The 20058-nt window shown below is 41.2% G+C and overlaps 2 protein-coding genes across 4 annotated transcripts; both read right to left on the reverse strand.

The window, feature by feature from the left end:
- Positions 1-356: 356 nt before the first annotated feature.
- On the reverse strand, positions 357-11137 carry fyb1b (FYN binding protein 1 b). 3 transcript variants are annotated; one of them, XM_062413311.1, is made up of 19 exons: positions 10985-11136; positions 8113-9088; positions 5814-5940; positions 5645-5724; positions 5475-5497; positions 4997-5049; positions 4439-4559; positions 4083-4242; positions 3755-3875; positions 3408-3427; positions 3236-3308; positions 2979-3065; positions 2548-2588; positions 1807-1873; positions 1579-1678; positions 1222-1384; positions 1081-1114; positions 970-1001; positions 357-885 (listed from the first exon to the last, which is right to left on the reverse strand). In XM_062413311.1, exons 1-19 carry the CDS (start codon positions 10985-10987, stop codon positions 863-865), a joined length of 2304 nt encoding a protein of 767 aa, XP_062269295.1. In that variant the 5' UTR covers positions 10988-11136; the 3' UTR covers positions 357-862. The 3 variants fall into 3 exon arrangements, 2 of the variants coding, with proteins under 2 accessions (XP_062269295.1, XP_062269296.1); XM_062413312.1 differs by lacking the exon at positions 2979-3065; XR_009924752.1 differs by lacking the exons at positions 357-885; positions 970-1001; positions 1081-1114; positions 1222-1384; positions 1579-1678 and having other exon boundaries at positions 2962-3065; positions 10985-11137.
- Positions 11138-12049: 912 nt separating this feature from the next.
- On the reverse strand, positions 12050-17041 carry ccdc80l2 (coiled-coil domain containing 80 like 2). The gene is made up of 12 exons (XM_062412378.1): positions 16713-17041; positions 16554-16642; positions 16298-16471; positions 16056-16207; positions 15394-15720; positions 14961-15201; positions 14706-14859; positions 13958-14094; positions 13716-13864; positions 13424-13527; positions 13116-13196; positions 12050-12822 (listed from the first exon to the last, which is right to left on the reverse strand). The coding sequence occupies exons 1-12, from the start codon at positions 17002-17004 to the stop codon at positions 12488-12490; spliced, it is 2235 nt and encodes a 744-aa protein (XP_062268362.1). The 5' UTR covers positions 17005-17041; the 3' UTR covers positions 12050-12487.
- Positions 17042-20058: the final 3017 nt, after the last annotated feature.

The raw sequence follows: 20058 nt of genomic DNA on the forward strand, positions 1-20058 counted from the left end.
CTTTAAAAAATAAAGTCAGATCTTAAAAATAATTAGTTATCTTTTTATTTAATCTAACAATGTGTTCAACATTTTTGTGGTAGTTAATTTGATTTAGTTTATCCACTTTGCCTTTTTTCTGCATCAGTGGTAACTTAGCACAACGTTTATGTAAGTTTTATATGCTTGAACATTGCAGAAACATTTCATTTAGATACTTTTACTCAAATTATGTTATTGTGAATCAGATTTTGATAGAAGAGGTAGGAGAATACATCTTAATTCACCACAAAGGGAAAAGTAGGGCAACACTCACAGTGTTGTTGTATAAGTAATACAATAAGCAAAAGAAAATATAAGCTGCGTGATCACAAACATATTTTTTTAATTTTATTTTACATTTTAAAACCCGACACAAAGAAACCAGAGTTATTATCAGAATTTAAAATGTACAGCAATTTAAGACGAAGTAGGAAATAATATTTACAACTTTCATATAAAGATGCTGCTATTCTTATGATATTATTGAATAACACAGTGGACACATCCATGAGCGGGGGGAAACAGGTACAATATAAAAACAGAAATATGGAAATACTGTTGATTCAACAAACATTGCATGAAACATATCAACATCAAGCTTTTTGGAGTTTTTAGAAATAAAAATGAAAAGGATCGAATTGTTCAAAACACCTTTACTGCAAGCCGGATTTCAAATCTTCAAATTCTGCCCACAGGTCCAATATGCCAAATATCTAATAATAAGTAATGGCATGAAAATGAAATAGCAAGTCTGATTATCAGATGGACTTCTAGAGTGTATCATCAATAAATAACATGAAGAACATCAGTGTAAAACATTCATCCCAGTGCAGGATGTTTCTCAGTCGTTGTCATAAATACAGTCTGGGAAAAAGAATAAGAAAATTAGAATTATATCACTGTGCCGAAAAGTATTCATGAGAAAACATTTTTTCATTTGAACTGTACCGTCTCTGATGTCATCGTAGATATCAGCATCGCTGAGAAGGAAAAGCGAGTGATCAGCACAGATGTCTTTCTAATCCTGTGTGTGAATGTGCAATAGTTTCTGATACTTACTCCGAAACAATGTGGCTCGTTGAAACGTGACCAACTGTTTAACAAGACAGAGATTCAGAGCAAAGATTGTAAAATCAAAAGTTATTTTTTTCTGGTATCATCAGATGCCAACAAACATATATGAAAACAGCAAACACTCACATTTGCCCTCCTCATTCCGACAGATAAGTTTGTTGTCCACCGCTTCAACAATGACGTCAAGTTGCTCGCCTGCTTTGACTGGCAGCTCTTTCCCACTCCACTTCTTATTGGTCAGTGTGTGGACGATGGTCACCTGGTGCAGCACCTGGATCTGGCCATCATACTGAAAGACATTGACATATGATATAATACTCTTAAGTATGTGACTGACAAAACATTTTAACTTTACTTTATTCTAGGGAAAAGGTTTGATCTAAATGTCTGGATAGCAGAAGTCATTTTAATAAATTAAGTTTAACTTTATTATTATTTATTGTTAAGACTGGATTTATAATTTTGCTAAAAAAAGAAACGTACTTTAAACTTTTTCCTGAAGTCCTTCTCCTCTTTCTCAAACTTCTTCTGCTTCTTCGGGTCCATCTCTTCATTCCTGCTTTTGCCTTTTAGGTTTGGAAAGCTGGAGACAAATACAACAAACGAGAGGACAAAACCAAAACAGTAAAAAGTTTAGTGAAATATATTCACGGCCGTAAATTGGATGGACACTGTTGTCTTCAAAGTTTGTTGAGATACATGTAATTGTACCTGGGCAGAGGTGGAGGCAGAGTTTGGGAGTCAACATCGTCGTATATTTCCTCGTCCTTTGCCGGATCTGTGGGGATGTGAGGAAACAGTCAGTGAGGGAAAAAGACAAGTAATGCTCACCTGTCACCTGAGATCATCATGCGTTCAGAGGGAGCATGCTTTAATCACACTACACATGACAACAACACATTGTGAGTTGTAAAGGGTCTAAAAATGAGGTGGGGGGTTGATTCACAATTTGGCTTGAGAGACTTTAAGTTGAAGTGTAAAGATATAAATCAATTCTAATATTTCCTGAGTGAGAGAGACGTTTGCTGAATAACAGTCACTGTGTTGCAGCAGTGGCCACAAGTTACGACAGTTACATGGTAAAGGCTAAAATGAAGACGTGTCATGAAGTCAGCAAAGGGAGGAACTTACTATAACTTAACAAGAGTTTCTATATAACTGTGCTAACATGAGCAAGTGTCATCACACGTATCCAACCGAATGAAACCGTAGCTGTAAAACCCCTTTGTGTATGTCCGGAGGTCCGTTTTATAACCGTGCTCAAGGGCACTTTCACATACTCTAGAAGTAGTAGCTTGGAGATTCAAACCAGAACATCCCGACTTTGCTTTCAACTGAGAGGCCAAAGATTTATTTTGTTAAAGCCGAGGAAAGAACACAATGAGGAACAAGTGTATTTTCCTCATTAGGTATCCATACACAACATTTTAGTTTGATCAGATTAAGCATTACCTGAGTTCCCCTGTGCAGCAAACTGGCTGGGTGGAGGCACTCTGGCAAGACACAACCGAAAAATATAACATTGAAGTAGATGTACTCAATTCAGGGAACTCAAATGAGTAATATTCATGAATCACAGCACAATGTTAAAAGAGTATACTTGTTAAAACATGTGTGAGCAGATTGATTTTCTGCACAGCACATGCAAAAAGAAACAGCAGTGTAATTATTAGTAAAATCACAGATAATTAGACGCAACGATTCGGTTCATGCAATAGTCAGTTTGGAGATTTGAGTCTTTCGGTGTAATTGGGTTGTTGATCTGTTGTAGAGCTGTGAGGAAAGTCAACCCTCAGAGGAGACTTGAGAGGAGACGAAAGATGAGAGATCACCAGCAGTGGACAGCAGATCTGTGATCAGTCTTACTACTGAGTGTATTTTACGCTTTAGTGCTGCCAGGACGATTTTTCCCCTCAAACATCCGCAGGAAGCTGAGCGACTTCACGACTGAAGCCCTGGTGTCCACGGGACTAGAAAGTTATAAAGCATTTATGTGTAATTTTCAATCCCTCCTTTTTAACCATTTAAAATTATCAGCCTGCGCTTCTTCTTCAGAAAAGTTTAAAGAGAGATTAAACCGATGCAACACTTTTTTTTATTCATCTACCCAGTTCCTCTAAATCGATGGATCAGTTCCTACCTGCTTTCCAGGTTTAGATCAACAACGTCGTCGTATATTTCTCCTTCCTCTCCCGGCAGCGGTGGAAGGACAACTACAAGATAAACACACATATTTTAATTTGGTGACATGTTTTAATCGGTGACATTAATGTAACGCAACAAGTAGTAACAGTGTCAGGTTGAAGTCTTACCTCCTGGTCCCTTAATGCTACTGTAGAGAGAGAAGAAAAGATTATATCAATTTCATTTAGTGAACTTTCATTTCTCATAATTTATTAAAAACTGATTCAAAAGAGGTCTGCTACTATCCTAACCTTTTTAAATCTGCTGGTAATGGTGCAGTTAAATTCAATTAGTCCTTTAGCTTGACGGGAGAAATCTTAACTACTAAAGTCTTTGCTTCTGTAATTCTCTGGTTTTCTTATCGTTAATTTCCATTTAGAAAATATACTTTGCATTTCAATTTTTTCTGATTGACTAAGACTAAGATAGAATCGTGGAATGTGGAGTAAAACATTTCATTTCATGTTCCCGGTACCTGTTGTCAGCAGGAACCACACCAATGTCATCGTAGACCTCAGGGTCGTCCTCCTGCTGAGATGAACGATTCTTCAGCGAGTTGAAGTCAATTTCCACTGAGACGGTTTTTACGTAACCGACTATAAGGAACAAAGAACAAAATGGAATTTGAATTATTAGGATTCTTTGCATAAATTAACAGATGTAATAGAGCGTGTGCCGTATAACAGTGCACATATAAGTGCCATGTGTTTTTGTCCTGTTTTTCCAGGTGGGACTGAAGGGATGTCCCATAACATTGTACTGGAAGAAAATGAGTCAGATGAGTTTGAAACATGTGAACGTACTGGATCCATCCTGAGTCCGGCCCAGCCACTTCCCCTCGGGGTTTCCGTGGACACGTAAGATGTCCACACTGTCTCCCAGCTTCAGACAAAGGTCGGATTTACTGCCTTTGCAGTCCACACAAGCTTTGCCCTGCTGGATGACCTCCAGGGGCCCAACCAACTACACACACACACACACACACACACACACACACACAGCCAGACATAAACATATATTAAAAGGGTACACAAAAAAAATACAGTAGATTGCGTCATGTTTAAAGAAAAGTAATATTCAGACCTGCAAGTGTTTGCATGTGCACACACTGTAAATGCAACAACGTGGATGGAACACGTGTCAGTCTTGTTCTCCTCACCTTGAATTTCTTTCTGGCATCTTGTTCCTTCTTCTCCCGGTCCTTCTGCTCCTTCTTCTCAGCCTCCTGTCGTTTTTTTGCCTCCTTTGCCTCTTTCTCTTTCTGCTTTTCTTGTTCCTCCCTTTAGAGTGAAAAAGAGAGGGAGTGATAAGTTTGAGAGAAAAACAAATGTACTTTTATGATGTGAAGCTTTTGAGATTACAAAATTAAAAACTACTTATTATGGAGTATTAGAATAAAAAAATCACACCACATGCACATACATACAGAAAGGAAATAAAGGCAATATTGTAGTGTTGCAAATAACCAGAAGAGTGCAGTGTTAGTAAAGTGCGACAGCTGAACTGGGACTGAAACCAAGTTAAAGTGATGGAGCTGTAAAAATACACAAAAGCCAATCAAGATCACATTGTGTTTCAGGCTCAACTGAAACACTTGAAGTCCCCAACTAGTGTCAGTAAAAAAATAAACATAATCTAATCCTACATATACACAAAATAAAGTTATGATTATAAATCTGACAATCTGGCAAAAATAAAGAGCTAAACATTCTCTCACCATCGGTCTTCGAGATCATCATACGTGTCTCCGTCATCATCATTAACTTCCTCCTGGATGGAGAAGATAGAAGTAGAATCAGCGACTGAAACCTAGAATTCTGATCACATACTGTATGAGATACTTCTGTAAACCATGTAAAAACCTATTTTCCATTAATTTCCATCACATTGTTGATATTTCACATCATTAATTTCTAAAATGTTTCCTCTGATTCTCCATGTTCTGGTGTTATCGGACTTTGAATCACCTTTTTACTTTATACATACACTTTGATTTATCCTTATTGACCCTATTTATCTACTCTTATTTACTTGTGACACTTTATCTTTTCATCTCATGCGGCTGCAGTGTCAATATTTCCACAGAGTTTATCAGTCACATATCTGTTAGTTCACATCCTAGTGCTTGTGTCCACCTCTGATACATGCATGCAAATCTGTATATATGTAAATGAAGGAAATACACTGTGGCTCACCTTTGCCCTCTGACTGGGGTGACCTGCCGAAGAGGAAGAGTAAATTATAAATGTTGGGAACTGCATGATTTCGTACAATGGAGACAAAACTCTGGAAGTAAGCAGTAATAAAATACCTTATATTGGATATAATAATGCATATCATTCGATCAAATAATTAAGATCAGAACCTGAGGGCAGTGGTAGAGGTGGAGGTGGAGGAGCGCTGTTTAAATCTTCAAGATCATCGTAGATTTCCTCTTCTTGGATCCTGAAAAGCACAGTCGGAGTTCATTTTTAGTTTCTAGCTTTATTCACAACAAGTGTGTTTGTGTGCGTGTGCAGGAATGTGTGACTCACAACGATCCAGGGTGTCGTGGGGGCAGACTGGGGAGGTCAGGCTGAGCTGCTGGAGGAGGGATCACATGGTTGCGGAGGTTACTTGGACTAGGAGCTGGGATGACGGGTTTCTTAAAGGTGGCGGGACCTGTGTGTTGAAATAGAGAAGTGAAACCTGTTTCATGTCTGTTCTGTGTGCAGAGCAGTGGTGTGACATGAGGAGAATAAAGCCAATCAGTGTTTTACCAACTAAAGCTGAAAAATGGACACTAATTGTGGAACTCTGTGTCCCATTACGGCTCTGGTGTCGCCTGTTTGCATTCATGTTATAGTCCACTTTCCTCTTGCGGCCTCAGACAACTATTGTCTCAGGAAGACAGATGGACCATCCTCTGCAGCATTTATCATTTATGTGATTTATGTGGAAATGGCAGTGTCCCATTTACAAAGGCTGGGAACAGTCAAGCGGACAAGTATCAACATTTTTTAGATGTTTGCTCATGAACATAATCCTGAGATCTCGAGTCAGTGAAGATCTTTAGCCAGAAGCAGAAGTGTTCTTGTCGAACTACGTAGGTATATTCCACCACCACCTTGGAGCAAATCTAACCATCAAGCCAGAGGAAAAAACTAATCTGTGCAGTTTGCATAAATAAGATCTTTAAACCTGACTCGTGCTCATGGTCACTAATCTTTCAGAGAGACATCAACATCGCAGAGGACATCATGATGAGGGAGCAAAAGGTAAAACGTTTGAGGACGGGCCTGTGGAGCCATGATCTTCTGTTCTCCAGTATTTTTTCAGTTGATTTAATGAATATCAGATTTCGTCCTTCACTTCTAACTGGAAATAAATGCTGATCAGGTGTGCGTCTAAAAACAGCCACTCTCTCAAATGATCCCTTACTTCCTCATGTGGTGAAAGTCAGCTGTCGGGGTGGATGGTGAAGGGGGGTGAGGAGAAGGAGAAACTGGACGAGGAACTTGACGCGGGGGAAATAGCAGAACTAAGAGTGTTACTGTCACTTTGGTCTGTTATCTCACACTCAGAGCATTTGTCGAGCTACTTCTGTCCAACTTGAACACACTTTGCACGGAATATACAAAATGCAAAATTAGTTATATAAAGAATACATTGGAAATGTAACTTTGGTGCAGTTCTGCGGACGAGGAGGTTGTTTCCCTTGTTGTTGGGTCAAATATCTCAAAGTAACCTCAACTGCTGCAGCTTGCACTTTACCAATGACACTGAAACCACAAAGAGGCTTGAGGAACGCCCCTCTTCACACTTTGAACATGTCTCTACAAAGTCTGTCCTGCTAGAGATGGAGAGGAAATGCACTTGAGACAGCCAAACAAGACAAATCCCTTCTCTTCTGCTTTTTCCCTTTTTGGTCACAAGACCTGCCGACCGTTTTGTGCCCTGCATCACAGTAACCCCCTGCATGGCCCCGCCCACAGAGCCTGGTGACTGGATGAAATGTGATTTAGAAGAAACTAGGCCGACACCTTTTGCAGAGTTTGATTCGCCGTGTTTGTCGCAGACGGGGAGACTTTCCATTTCCAAATAAATGGTGGAAGTTCAGCCAGACATAGTTGACGCACTTCTGCCTTTGGTGCCACATATGTGTCTCTGTCGCCTGAAACTCTCTTCCTCCGTCGCACCCTTTTGTTTTCAATGGTTTGTTCAACACATTGTTAAACTTCCCCCAATTCTTAATGGTAAAAGTCAAGCGTGATGACGATTTATACTTTCATACCTCTATTTATACTTTCTGTTCTGCAGCTTATTGGTCGAACTTAGTCTCTGTTTTAAAAAAAACGGTCTAATTGAGGTCAAGATCTTTTTAAGAGAGACACGGCAACACTTTACATCTCCACACGATCTCAGTTGAAAGCAAAAAAGTTAGAAACAATTTATCAGGAAATTGTTTTGAATATAATTTTATACTTTTGGAACTATTCAGAATCTCATCTCAATTAGGAGGGTGAATAAGTGATGAGAGATCTTTAACAGGGCTCTGAACATGCTGGGTATAAGTGTGAACTTTCTGATGAGTTAAAATGAATAGTACCTGCTTGAGTTAAGTTCAAGTTTAGTAATCACGCATCTTTGAGATACTGCATGTTAAGGTGTACTTATTAGTATTAAAACAGTGAATAGACACCTTGTATATAGGATTATGATGTATTGCCCCATAGTGATGATTGATTAAATTGTTTAAATATTGATATTAGTGCACGGATTGGAACTCCAGCTTCTCACAATCAGCCTCTTTGTTCACTAAGTCATTATTAGGTAAACCAAGCTGTAACTTACCATCCTCAGAGGCCCCAGCACCTCTTTTAAAGTTCTCCAGGTTGACTTTGGGGGGTCGGTTGGGTTTAGCAGGAGCAGGACCCAAAGCTAAACTGTTGGGTAGAGGGTTACGCTTGGGGCCAATGGCATCGCCGTCATCAGTGCCGCGCTGAGGGGAGTCCTTGATTGGCCGCTTAAAGCTAGGCTTTTTAGAGGCCGGCGGTCCGACAGGAGGTACAGAGTTAGTGACAGAGCGTGGCGCTTTGCTGGTTCCACCGTTTTCTTGCTGCTCGCTGCTGTCCTTCTCCTTGTTGGACACATCCTGAGAAGCCCTAAAGTTGGACAGGGGCTTTATTTGAGGTAAAGGTTTGTCCGCGGTGTCCGTGGTGGCTCCTCCCTTTTCTTCACTTTGCTGCCATAGTTTTATGAGGCTACTGCTAGGTTTTGCTTGTAAAGGTGGTATTTTGGGTGGGGAGCTGGCTCTGGAGAGCACGCCCCCAGTGTTGTGTTTTACCCAGCTGGGCTTGGAGGTGAGTGCTTGAGGTGGTTTAGGTTTGGAGTCGGACAGGGTGGCGCTGAGGGGGGGCTTGGCGAGAGGAGGCTTGTGTACAGGGCCTTTAGGTTCAGGAGGCTTTGCAGGGTGTGGCTTCACAGGTATTTGCTGTTTATTACCTACAAAAGGTTTGATTCTGGCGTTGGTGTCCTCCTGTGTGTTGGGAAACCTGCTAGTCAGGGCTTTAGTTTTGTTTGGCTCATGGACCACTGGGTCATTTTTTGTGGCTACAGCATTTTTAAGGAAAGCTGGTTTAGCAGCAATTATACTGGCGCTCCCCGAGAAGCTCTCTCGCCCGAGAGGTTTCTTTGTGGGTGTGGTCGGCCCGGAGGAGAGAGTAGGGCCCAGCGGTAGTTTAGTGCGTCCAGCCGGTGAAGTGTCTCCATTGCTTGACTCACTCACTTCGAAGCGAGCCATCATGGCCTTAACATCAGACTTGTTAGCCTGGAATGAATGGAAGCGGATTAGAGGCAGAGTTAATGAGCAATAAAGAAGAAGCTGAAGGTGCTAAAGAGAAACTGTGGGTCAAAGCAAAAGAGGAATAAAAGAAAAACTCTTAATTACATTGACAACTAGATTCAAACAGAAACACAGTTGCAACACTTTAAAAATAAATTATTTCCTGTCAAGACATTACTGAACTAACTGATCTGGTTGTTTCTCATTTACACAAACTCTAATTCTCACACGGCTGTGACTAAAGATATTGATAAATTATCAAAATTCTTTAATTTAGAGTCATCAATTAATCTTAGCAGTAACAAAGCATGAGAACGCCGAAGAAAATACCCTTAAACTAGAAGTGAAAGCATTTCCTATACTGAGTGTTTATTGACTCTAACAGTTCACAATATTAGACATAGATTTATGTCTAATCACACTTTTATAGACTTCCTTGTTTGTCTCTTCATATGAACGCAATAGGTGATCATCTATCATGTGCAAATCTCTCGTTGTAAACAAAAGGTAAATTTGTCTGTTAGTAGTTATTGCCCTCCGGCTTCCTCCCACAGTCTAAAGACAGATTGTGTTAGGATAATTGGTGTGATTGTGCGTTTGATTGTTGTTTGTCTTTACGTAGGAGTGAATAGGTGCATTAGGCTGGACATGGCGTGGCAGCAGATTGGTTTATGGTGTATATTAAATAGTTAATTATACTGAAACTTTCATCCATTTTGATATCAGCACTTCTGCTGTTTTATAAAACCACACCTATTTTAATAAGGCCGGTCTGACTAGAGTCAGGAGCACCTGACCAGGAAGTGGAGATAAGAGCAGTGAGACACAGAGCTGTGAACATGCTGCTAAATCCGACTCTGCTTGGTGACACTTGTTTGGGCAGGTGTTAACACACTAACCACTGTAACCACTTTTTAGTTGAGGTGGTCTTAAACGCCGGAGGTGCTGGTCTGTGCTGGGTATGTAATCTGGCCTCAGTTTGAGTTTCCCTCTTTGCCATCATCATCGAGAAGAAGGACATAAGTAGTATTATTTTTTAACAACTGCATCTTAAGCAACACTTGCCAGAATTTGGGTTGTAGTGGCAGAGTTGTCAGCGACACCTTTCAGCAGCGGCGTGACAAAGTGCAATAACACTGAAGATTATGAATAATCTATCAGAGGAAAAGAAACGGAGGAAAGTTCCCTTCTTGAGCTTCTCGTTTTTCATCTGCGCTCAACTAATAATTACCCAACACGTCTTGTAGTTCTCTAAACGTGAGATGCTGCAATGTTGTAAAAACCCTACCAACGATTATATATATATCAATCGACTACTCTCTTCAGACAGAGCCATTTTATTATTTGCATAGGCAGCATTTGGGAGTCCATGCAAAGAAAAAAGACATTATTCTTTTAGTTAAATGCTGTGAACTTTGTAGTTATCTGCACATTTGAAGTCTTATGGGCTGCAGAGACAGAACAGGGCGAACACAGAGCTCTACTACTCAAAATAAAAAGAGGAACCACTTTATCTCTTTCCACTGTGATGTAAAAGTGGAGGCAAAAAGTCGCCTTGATTAATCTAGTTGACCCCTAGATTTCACCCCTGTTTTCACACAACATCTGTGAAGAAATGGGCCAAATTAAAGTTAAAAGTCAAAGTCTTCGATATCCGAAGCAGATCTAAGATTAGATCAAGCCATTCAAACAAGTTTGATTCTAAGCTCTGTTGGGGTCAGGTAAAAGATTACAGCTTTCATCTCCGACCTCGATGTTGGCAAAATCTTGTGTGCAAGGATGAAGATATACCCATTCATAAGAAGTCTGTGAATATGAAATTCTAACATCTATCAGGTGAACATTTTATATTGTTTAAGTTGATTAATAGGTTTTACTCACCATATTGAGGACAGCAATCCCAGGGGATGGTTGCGGGAGAAATTGTTGGAGAGTGTTTGATCAGTTGGTCAGTGTGGGTTTCTGTTGCTGTCGGGAAGCAAGCGAGAGCGATACTGCCTGACCCTGAATGAGAGAGTGTGTGTTTGCGCTGGAGGGATTTCTGTCAACATCTGCTTCCTCTCTCAGTGGTATGTGTTCTGTGTGTGTGAGCGTCACAGCCTGTGCTATCAGTGAGTTTTGATCTCATGGATTTGCCTGTGCCTCTCCCTGCAATTTCCCTCGGTGCTCAACAACCGATGCTCGTTCACCCTCAAGCAGCTCAACATGTCAATTAAATGTATATATAAATATATATATATATAAATTGAAATATATATACATTTTACAGCACTTTTTATAGAATGTGACAATGACGTGACATGGCAAGAAACAGCAGTAAAGGATGTGGCCGTGGGTTCTGCATTACGTCTCCGCAGCTCAGCATGCACTCTACAATACTGGTGCTGTGAGCTGTATGCTAACATTATCATGCCAGCAAGCTTGTGACAATGCTAACGTAATGTTTACCATGCTAACCACTTTAACATGTTCACACGCTAACATTTGGTAAATTGTACAAGGTTCAAAATTCTAGAATTGACAAAATGATGGGTATTGATGCAGAAAACTAACAAGTTGTTACAGACAGTATGATCCAGTCTGTAAATTTCTGCTCTGTGTTTAGTTTTTTTTTAAGTTTACGACCACTTACTGTTGACTTTTAATTTGTGCAGAGTCATGCATTGAAAAGCTATTCAAAGGACACATGTTATTTTTATCTTTCTCATGAAGTTTTACTTCCATATTTCACATTCCATTCAGCAGTATCACTGTTATCAGTGCACGATGCCCGATACTTGCACGCTTTTACTCAGAACAAGCAAATGTGGCTGCCGGTGCAGCAAGTGAATTTCATTTGATAAGATGTCTTAATGCGTTTTGCAACTGTAGAACACATAGAAGACTTGGATTGAAGGTATCATAGAAAATGTGCAAAAACATATTGAGTCCAGCATCAGTAACTAATTGTTTTACTGACCCGAGGTCACTAAAAACAGATGTTTAAAAAAGCCATTTGTTCCAATAAAATACATTAACTTTCAATTTGTGTTCTCATGTTACACAGTGAACGTATTTGGAATAGATTGGACAGATGTGTTGCCAATGAGCAAGCTGCTCGGCCTTGTATGGAAATCCCTCCTCTCCCTCTGCTGCAGTCAACAAAACAAGTTTTTTCAAAGAACACCTGAAGAGTGCACATATGCTACATTTAATCAAGACTTGCTTGTATTTAAACTATATTATAACTATTTTCAGTTTTCTCCACTTCACAATTTTTATTACATAAAAAAACATATAATACATCAAATTCCCAAGTTTTTTAGGCAATTTTTTTATGATCTCATCTCAAGAGTTTAGATCCTCAAGCCACTGCCTCCTCCTTTTCCTTTTTCCTTTTTCCCATCATTCCTCCGACCGGTGATATGAGTACCTGTCCTCCGCCCTGTCTTCACCATAGCCGTGATAGTGTACCGCCTCACTGCCTCCTGTCCCTCTGTCCTCAGGGCAGTGGATCCCAAGCCGCTTCTGCAGCTTTTCCTCCTGGAGGCGAAGCTCCATGGAGTCCACCAGGTCGTAAACGTTATCCAGGGACCACATGGGGGACGGGAACCACGCCTTGACGTCTCCGTCCTTCCCCACGATCAGCATGCTGAAGTAGTCCTTGCTGATCTTCAGCTGCTCTCTCATGTTGTTGACCATGTCGCGGGACAACGGCTCAACCTCACTCTGACTGTGTCCTGGAGGAAGGATGACAGAGGAACATTTACAGACCACAGCAAAAAATGGTGCAGCTTTGAATAGTTTCAGATTATGGCACATCGACCTAAAATCTAAAATTCTTTATATATGTGCACATACAATTTTAACTGCCACCAAAGTGTTGTCAACATGAAACTACTACTCAAACTAGGTCAAAGTATATCCATGAAACTTTGTGGAGGGCATGACCCAAGAAAGATTCCATTGGACCCATTTGGAGCAGATTTGAATAAACAGATCCACTTCACTGCCCCACACCGCTGTGACTCACCATTTAGTGGAAATAATTCAACACTTCCTGACGCTTTGTTTCCAGTCCCAGTCAACTTTAACATGGCAAAGTGGCGAATACCTGAGGAGAGACCCAAGAATATGTGTTTCAGCAGATCATGCGTTCAAATAAACAAACATTACAAGAGAAATGCACATTTGAATATTATGGGTGGGCGGTAAATTTCTAATGAAAGCTTCCTCCAACAAAACACATGTCAAGCTGTGGTTGAATTCCATACATTTTTATTTTCATCACATTAAGCACATCTGACATTTTCTTTATACGTTCATGTAATGTGGCCTCACCCAGGTGGCACTTCTGTCCGTTGAGAGCAGTGAGCTGCTGTTGGAAGGAGTAGTCGTCCTCAGAGGGAGCAGAGACGAGCAGCAGTCTCCTCTTAGACATGAACCTAAATGTTCAGAAAGAAGAGTCAAGTTTTATCGTCTCATGTCTCCTGCACAATCGAAGACCATTCTCATACTCTGATAAAAAATAAATGCTAATCATCCAATACTTTGGATTTCCTAGGATCAAGAAAGGGACCCAGACGTTGTCTCGAGGGTTGATGATATTGATCACTGAGTGACGGGGATTTACCTGAGCAGGGAGTTCTCTGCTCCAGGCTCTTTGTCTTTGGTGCAGACTGTGGGGCTCTTCTTCTCCTTTTCTTTCTCTGAGCGCCTTGAGGGGAAGTTGTCGATGTACTCGAACAGAGCAGGGCTCGATGGCGGAGCCTCAAACACTCTCTGGCGGAAGATACATAGAAAGTTTGTCACATATTTCCTGTGTCCATGTTAGATTATCAAAGAAGGGAGAAGCGGACACAAAGCAGTTCTTACATCAGGCCTCATGTCGTAGTCTGTGACGGTCATGGAGAAGAGGTCAGCGGATGACAGGCCGAGCTCAGCTCTCAACAGGGAGATCAGGCCTGAACCAAAGAGCTGCTCTGACATGTCACTGAGTGGAGGCTCTGATTCTGAAACACACACATACATATGAATATATTAATGAATGTCTTCAAATAAAACAACAGGAGCATGGTGATGAGCCCCCCAAAAAACAACAACAATACTATATCGATGCATTTAACCAGAAGTACCTGGAACTCTTCTAAACTCTTCTAAAATATTTTTTCAAGGAACTGAGAGGTTACTGCAGATTGTTGTTTCCCTTTAGATCCACAACATGTTGTGTCAATATCTAACTGCTGTGGTTGCACAGTGTTGTTGTGTGTGAGGCGGTCTAACTAAATTGTTTTATTTGTCAGCTGTCAGCCTGTCCTTTTAGTCCAAACTGACTTATCCCAACAACAATTGAATTGATTAAGAAGCCTTTCCACTAACAGCTGCTGCTCCGCTGCTGAGTGGTGTCTTGGAAGTCAGACATTCTAACAGCATGTAAACAACAACAACAAATGTTGGCAGCCAAGTCAAAATAACATGGTCCATGTTACAGATTCAGACTGTTGTACTGTAGAAACATGGAAGCCATTTAGTTCAACGTGTACAAATGGGGTTTATCTGTAACGGAAATCTTTTGGATGCCAAAATTCAATTTCTTACACACACATAAATAAACACTGCCTACCGAGCTGGTGGTGCTGCAGCGTGAGTGTGGCGTCACTGCCTTCCACGATGGTCCCAACGGTGATCTTCCTGCTGGCGAGGCCACAGTGACTCTCCTCATTCTCCTCTTTCTGCTGGATGTAAAGCGTCGCATCTCTGCTGGGCGTTGAGATCAGCTAGAGAAACATGAACATTTGTCCAATTGGTCCAAGGGTTTTGCATGCATTTGTAATAAAGATATGGACCGTAACAGGCTGCACAAAGAGGAAGTTCTCACCATCAACCTTCTGTTTCCCTTTAAACTTTCCAAAAAGTCCTTCAAGGCCGCTTTATCCTCATCACTGGCTTCTCTGTTGGACTTCTTCCCTCTTCCTTTCCCTTTCTTTCCTTTCTTTCCTTTTCCCTTCTTCTTTGAACCGGGTTTCTCCTGTGTATCGTCCTTTACGTTTTGCTCTCTTTTGTCCTCACTGTTTCTCCCTCCATGTGTCTTCTTATCTTCTTCCACGGTGGACTCGGGCCTGCAATGCAACACAAAAGCTTTACTTTGAAGTTCATCCAGTGCCAAGAAAATAATCTGTATCTGGTGTAAACGGGAGGCGTGACAAACCAGATGGGTTCACAAAACCAAAGCACGGTTTCAGAGGAATCACAATATTCATACTCATCCCTTTGTGTTTGAAAAGCTGTCAAGGAATATGAGGAGACTGCACCTGGGCTTCTTTACTTCTTCGTTGCTCTTTGACACAGAGGGAGAACTGGGCTCTGTCTCTTTTTCCAGTCCGTTGGCAGCGGCTCGGCCACCGCTGTTCGAGTCCCTTCCCCTCGTGGACCCAGCAGCAGGCACCTTACGGATAACAAACCTTGACCGTCCACTTAGTATTTCCTGGATCTTACTCTTCAGAGCGGCTTTTTTGTCCAGAGGTTTTCTTGGTAGAGCCACCACCGAAGTCCCATTTCCCTGCCTCTGAGAGCTCAGAACCATCTTCCTCTTTATCTTTTTCCTTTTCACCACAACCTTTTTTTTTACAGGGCTACACCTGAAATAATAATAAAACAACTTTAGCATTTTGTGTTTCCTTTTTCTTCTAAATAACTTCTTTAAAGTATCATATTAAAACTAAAAACCAAAATTGTACAGCAGAGTCACTTGTATAACACATGTTTACATCTAGATCATTCATATTTCTGGACATTTGGAAAATGTGTGCATTATGTTAATATGACGGAAAAATGCACTTTTGCTGATTTATTTTCTATTTCTATTCATCCTACAAAAATACCCTGTTAAATAGTAAACTGTGCAAAGCGACCTTATAAAAGCACTCGTTAGTTTTCTGTTAGTGCAGTGAAGAACACAGTGGTATAATGGGACCTTATGTTGGCTCCTTTTCTGGTCATCTTCTCCAGCTTCCTCATGGGGAACTGATCGATGAGCTCCAGGATCGCCTCAACTCGGACTGGATAGGGGAACCGCTCACTGACGTACAGATTCTTCTTCAGAACCAGCATGGTGAAGCCTTGCTCCTGAACCGATGGGTGTTGAGTGAAAAGAAGAAGTCAAGAGCGAGCGAACCACAGAGGAAAATCGGTTTGTTTTCATGGCAGCTTGTTTACCTGGTTGTTGAGGTCTAGGTAGTGCAGCAGCCTGGTAACTGTGTCCGGGTCGAGACTCTCCACTCTGGCTTCTCCCGGGAAAATTGTTTTCAGTATCCGACCTTCCATCATGGCGTTCTGGATGATGGTGATGATGAAGGTGTCTCTTTCTGCTAGACGACAGTTCAGTACTTTCTGCGTGAGGGAGGAAAACAGTTCAGAGTGAAATTCCAAAGTAGGGTTATTGATCTGACGAGGGAATAAATCAGTAGAGTACCTGCTCCATCTCTTCAAGCTGTTTCTCCATCATCTGCAGGTAGTGGTCATTGTGCGATGGGGCTGTTATCACCCACAAACGCTTTTTACCTGCAGGGTTGAAGGAGGTTGTGTGAAGGTAGACGCACAAAGACACACATCAGCTGATCTGTTCTCTTACCTGCAAATTCAGCCAAGAAATCAAGCTCGGGAGCCAGGCTGGATGTTGACACTCCTGCACCTCTATTGTCTGCATGTTCTACTTCTTCATCCACCTGTCCGTGCTCGACCCCCGGAGGGAGGTCCGAATAGTCCCCCCAGTCCCGAACATTAGGGTCCAGCTGATCCTTTGACTTGCTGCGACCGGTGCCCGGCCAGGCGGAGAGCGGGCTCGGGAAGCAGAGACTCCACAAAACCGCAAACAACAGCAGATGCAAATGTGAGGGGTAGTAATTACACATCCTTACTGACATGGTTGGTTGGTTTATTTGTCCTCAGCTGGAACTGGTCAGCATCTCATGAATCCTCACAGGCAGCAGCGTTGCTTCTGAAACACACGAGATGGAAGCACAAGTTGTATAAACGTGAATTAAGAGTTAAAAAGAAAAGGAATCAAAAGACACGTACATACTTTGACTCAAAATTCAAAACCTCAATGACGACTGAAACATTATGTGTCCTTAAAAAAAACAGGTGGACCCAATCTGGAAAGACTCTCAAAAGAATAAGAGAATAGAAAAGAATGCAGTGATGGTAACAGCTCGCACCGGCAGCCAGAGACTGACTGGGCAGAGTGTTCGCAGCTCACACAAAGACACACAGACTCACACACACACACTCCTGGTTCACATTACACCCGAGGCTTGTTAACAGGAAACTCCTGGAATTCTCTGTGACTTCAAAGCATTTTCTTGCTCAAAAATGTCTTTCTCTCTCCCTCTCTCTGTTTCTCTTACTCACACACGTACACATGCACACACACACACACACACACACACACACACACACACACACACACACACACACACACACACACACACACACACTCTCTCTCCCCCTCTCTCTCTCTCTCTCTCTCCTCTCTCTCTCTCTCTCTCTGCACATAATGCAAGTGGATGCAAGTACACATCCACATACACAATCCAAAATTCTTCTCATTTCATTGTTATCTGTTTCTCTGTCATTGATCAAGAGGCTGAATCCCAGCCTGCTTCAAGGGTGCTAAGGCTGATCCCTGACCTTTGACCTCACACGTGTCATGGAAGTGAACAGGCAACATCACTGCAAGGATCAGTAAACTACAGAATGACTTGTACTTTTACACACGGTGAAGACTGATGGTAGATTGTTTTGAGTTAAACATGTGTCACTCTCTGTCAGAGGTGGCTTTGTAAAGTGAAATGAAAGGAGATAAACTCCAGCCTGAACGGGGGCAGGATACAAGTGAAAGTGACCTCGAAGCCTTTGGTTTTCAACTGAAACTAGAGCTTTTAAATGAAGAGAAATGTCAGCGACCATAAATCAAGTTGACAGGTTAACTGATGCTGCCTTCTGAAATAGGTCACACCTCAAAGTCTGAGTCAAACGTGCCCACAGGTGAGTTAACTGTGGCCACTCGCTAAAATCTAGGTCTCCCCTCCCACAACCGTCCCTGCTACAAATGTCTGGATTCCCATTTGAAATCAGTAGATGTTAGTGCAGTAGAAAATTAAAACAGATGTGAATTTGTTTTTTTTTAACTAAACTCAAAGTAACATGACACGAAACATCAGGACTATGGAGGCGAGACCAGTTCTCATCATCCTTTTGTTTACTTTTAACTGTGTATTCGCTGGACCTGTCACCATAGATTCCACAAAGATCTGTTTTCAAGCCATAAAATGTCGGAACAAAACTCTGATCCAAGGGAAAAATGTTTTTGTATGAATCCATACTATCTTTTTTTACAGTGTCACGAAAGTTGGGAACCCATAATTGATAGTTTTGCATCATAGTTGCAAACTAAAGCTTTAATTTTCCAAACAACAACATGGAAAACACATCACTTTAATATGATAAGGAGGAGAGGTAACTGATTCTAGACTAGAGTGAAACCTTGAATACAGTAAGGTCGACCACAGAGTTATTTTCTTTAAACTCAATTTAAACATAGAAACGTTCTTCCACCTGCTTCATGGAATCACAATGACACGTGTGTTGGTTAGCTTTACAGTTCAAATGTCACAGAGGAGGAAGACGAGAAGGGGCCGAGACTTAACGCGAAGAAAATCAAAGAAGAGCAACGCAAAGCGAATGCAATTAGAAGAGCTGTCTTTTTGGTGAAGGGCCACAATGAGAAGCAGACGTAGTAACAATGCATTCCACAATCTGAGCCAGATAAAGAGAAACAGATGATCCCTGTGTGTGTGTATGTGTGTGGGGTGTGTGTGTGTAATGGTACATATATCTTTGTGAGTTCCATTTTGGGTCTAGAACCCAGTCAGGACATTTTGGCTGCTCCTCGCTTTGTGGACCACCTGTAATGGGCTGTTTGACTTGCTTTTATGGTTCAGGTCAGAATTAGTTTTAGGTTAGATAGGATAAATATGCAATGTGTGTTGGTTTGTGTGTGTGTGTGTGTGTGTATCTGTGTGTGTGAGTGACAGAGAGAGAGATCTGCTTCATACAGTATATAAAAGTGAACAAAGTAGATTGAACAGATTTAACAGATTTACTGAATAATACAGACAAAGAAGTTTATTAACACAGTTAAAACCATAATCACCTCCCATGTGTCTGTATTAGCACAGAAACACATGTTGACCCACAAAAGCACAAACTAGACTTCCAGTATGTCAGCACCGGAGGAACGAGGCCGCGTGTACATGCTGTGAGAGGAAAAGACGGGACTTTACGCCTGTGACCGCATGTCATTATGATCTGGAGAAGTATTGCAGAATCCAGAAACACCCGTCAAACCTCAGTGATGACTCAGCTTTTAACAGCTTCTCCACTTCAACAGATCAGATGGTCAGTTCCTTAATTTCAGGGGCAACGAAGCTAAAAACAAAATGTGATCCAATTAATTCATGATATAATATGAAGAAGTGTGGATATACAAGACTTGTGTGTTTCTACCTTGGCTGGTATTGTGTTGAGGCGGAACAGTGTCACCTCTAATAGAGGAAGCCCCGGGTATGACTCATACACTTTATATAAAAGGTGTGAATCCAAAAGAGCTCAGGCCTTGGTTGATAAGAATAGTAAAATAGCGCCTCTCAGTGGAAGTAGGGCAAATGTGCTGTGTTTTGGGATGTCATTTCTGATTTGATCCAACGTATAACTAAAACTCAATGTTCTTGTGTTTATATATACAATAAAATAAATACAATGGAATAAAAACAATATAATCTCACAATAAACAAAGATAAAACAAAAAAACAATTAAAAATGTAGAATATGAGTCTAGATCTTCAAGTATCATTGGACATGACAGAAGTAAAAATGTGCTTGTGTGTGTGTGCATTGAAAAAAGTAAACAAAAGGGT

Source organism: Platichthys flesus, chromosome 19 (assembly GCF_949316205.1).
Source record: "Platichthys flesus chromosome 19, fPlaFle2.1, whole genome shotgun sequence".
Lineage (NCBI taxonomy): Eukaryota > Metazoa > Chordata > Actinopteri > Pleuronectiformes > Pleuronectidae > Platichthys > Platichthys flesus.

Coding starts and splice junctions, on each gene's coding strand:
- fyb1b (XM_062413311.1), bottom strand. Junction 4,560..4,996: donor GATGATCTCGAAGACCGATG/GTGAGAGAATGT, acceptor TTCACTCTAAAG/GGAGGAACAAGAAAAGCAGA. Junction 1,679..1,806: donor CTGCCTCCACCTCTGCCCAG/GTACAATTACAT, acceptor ATTTGTCTCCAG/CTTTCCAAACCTAAAAGGCA.
- ccdc80l2 (XM_062412378.1), bottom strand. CDS start 17,004: ATGTCAGTAAGGATGTGTAATTACTACCCCTCACATTTGCATCTGCTG. Junction 15,721..16,055: donor AGAAAAGGAGCCAACATAAG/GTCCCATTATAC, acceptor TTATTATTTCAG/GTGTAGCCCTGTAAAAAAAA. Junction 12,823..13,115: donor TGAATTATTTCCACTAAATG/GTGAGTCACAGC, acceptor TCCTTCCTCCAG/GACACAGTCAGAGTGAGGTT.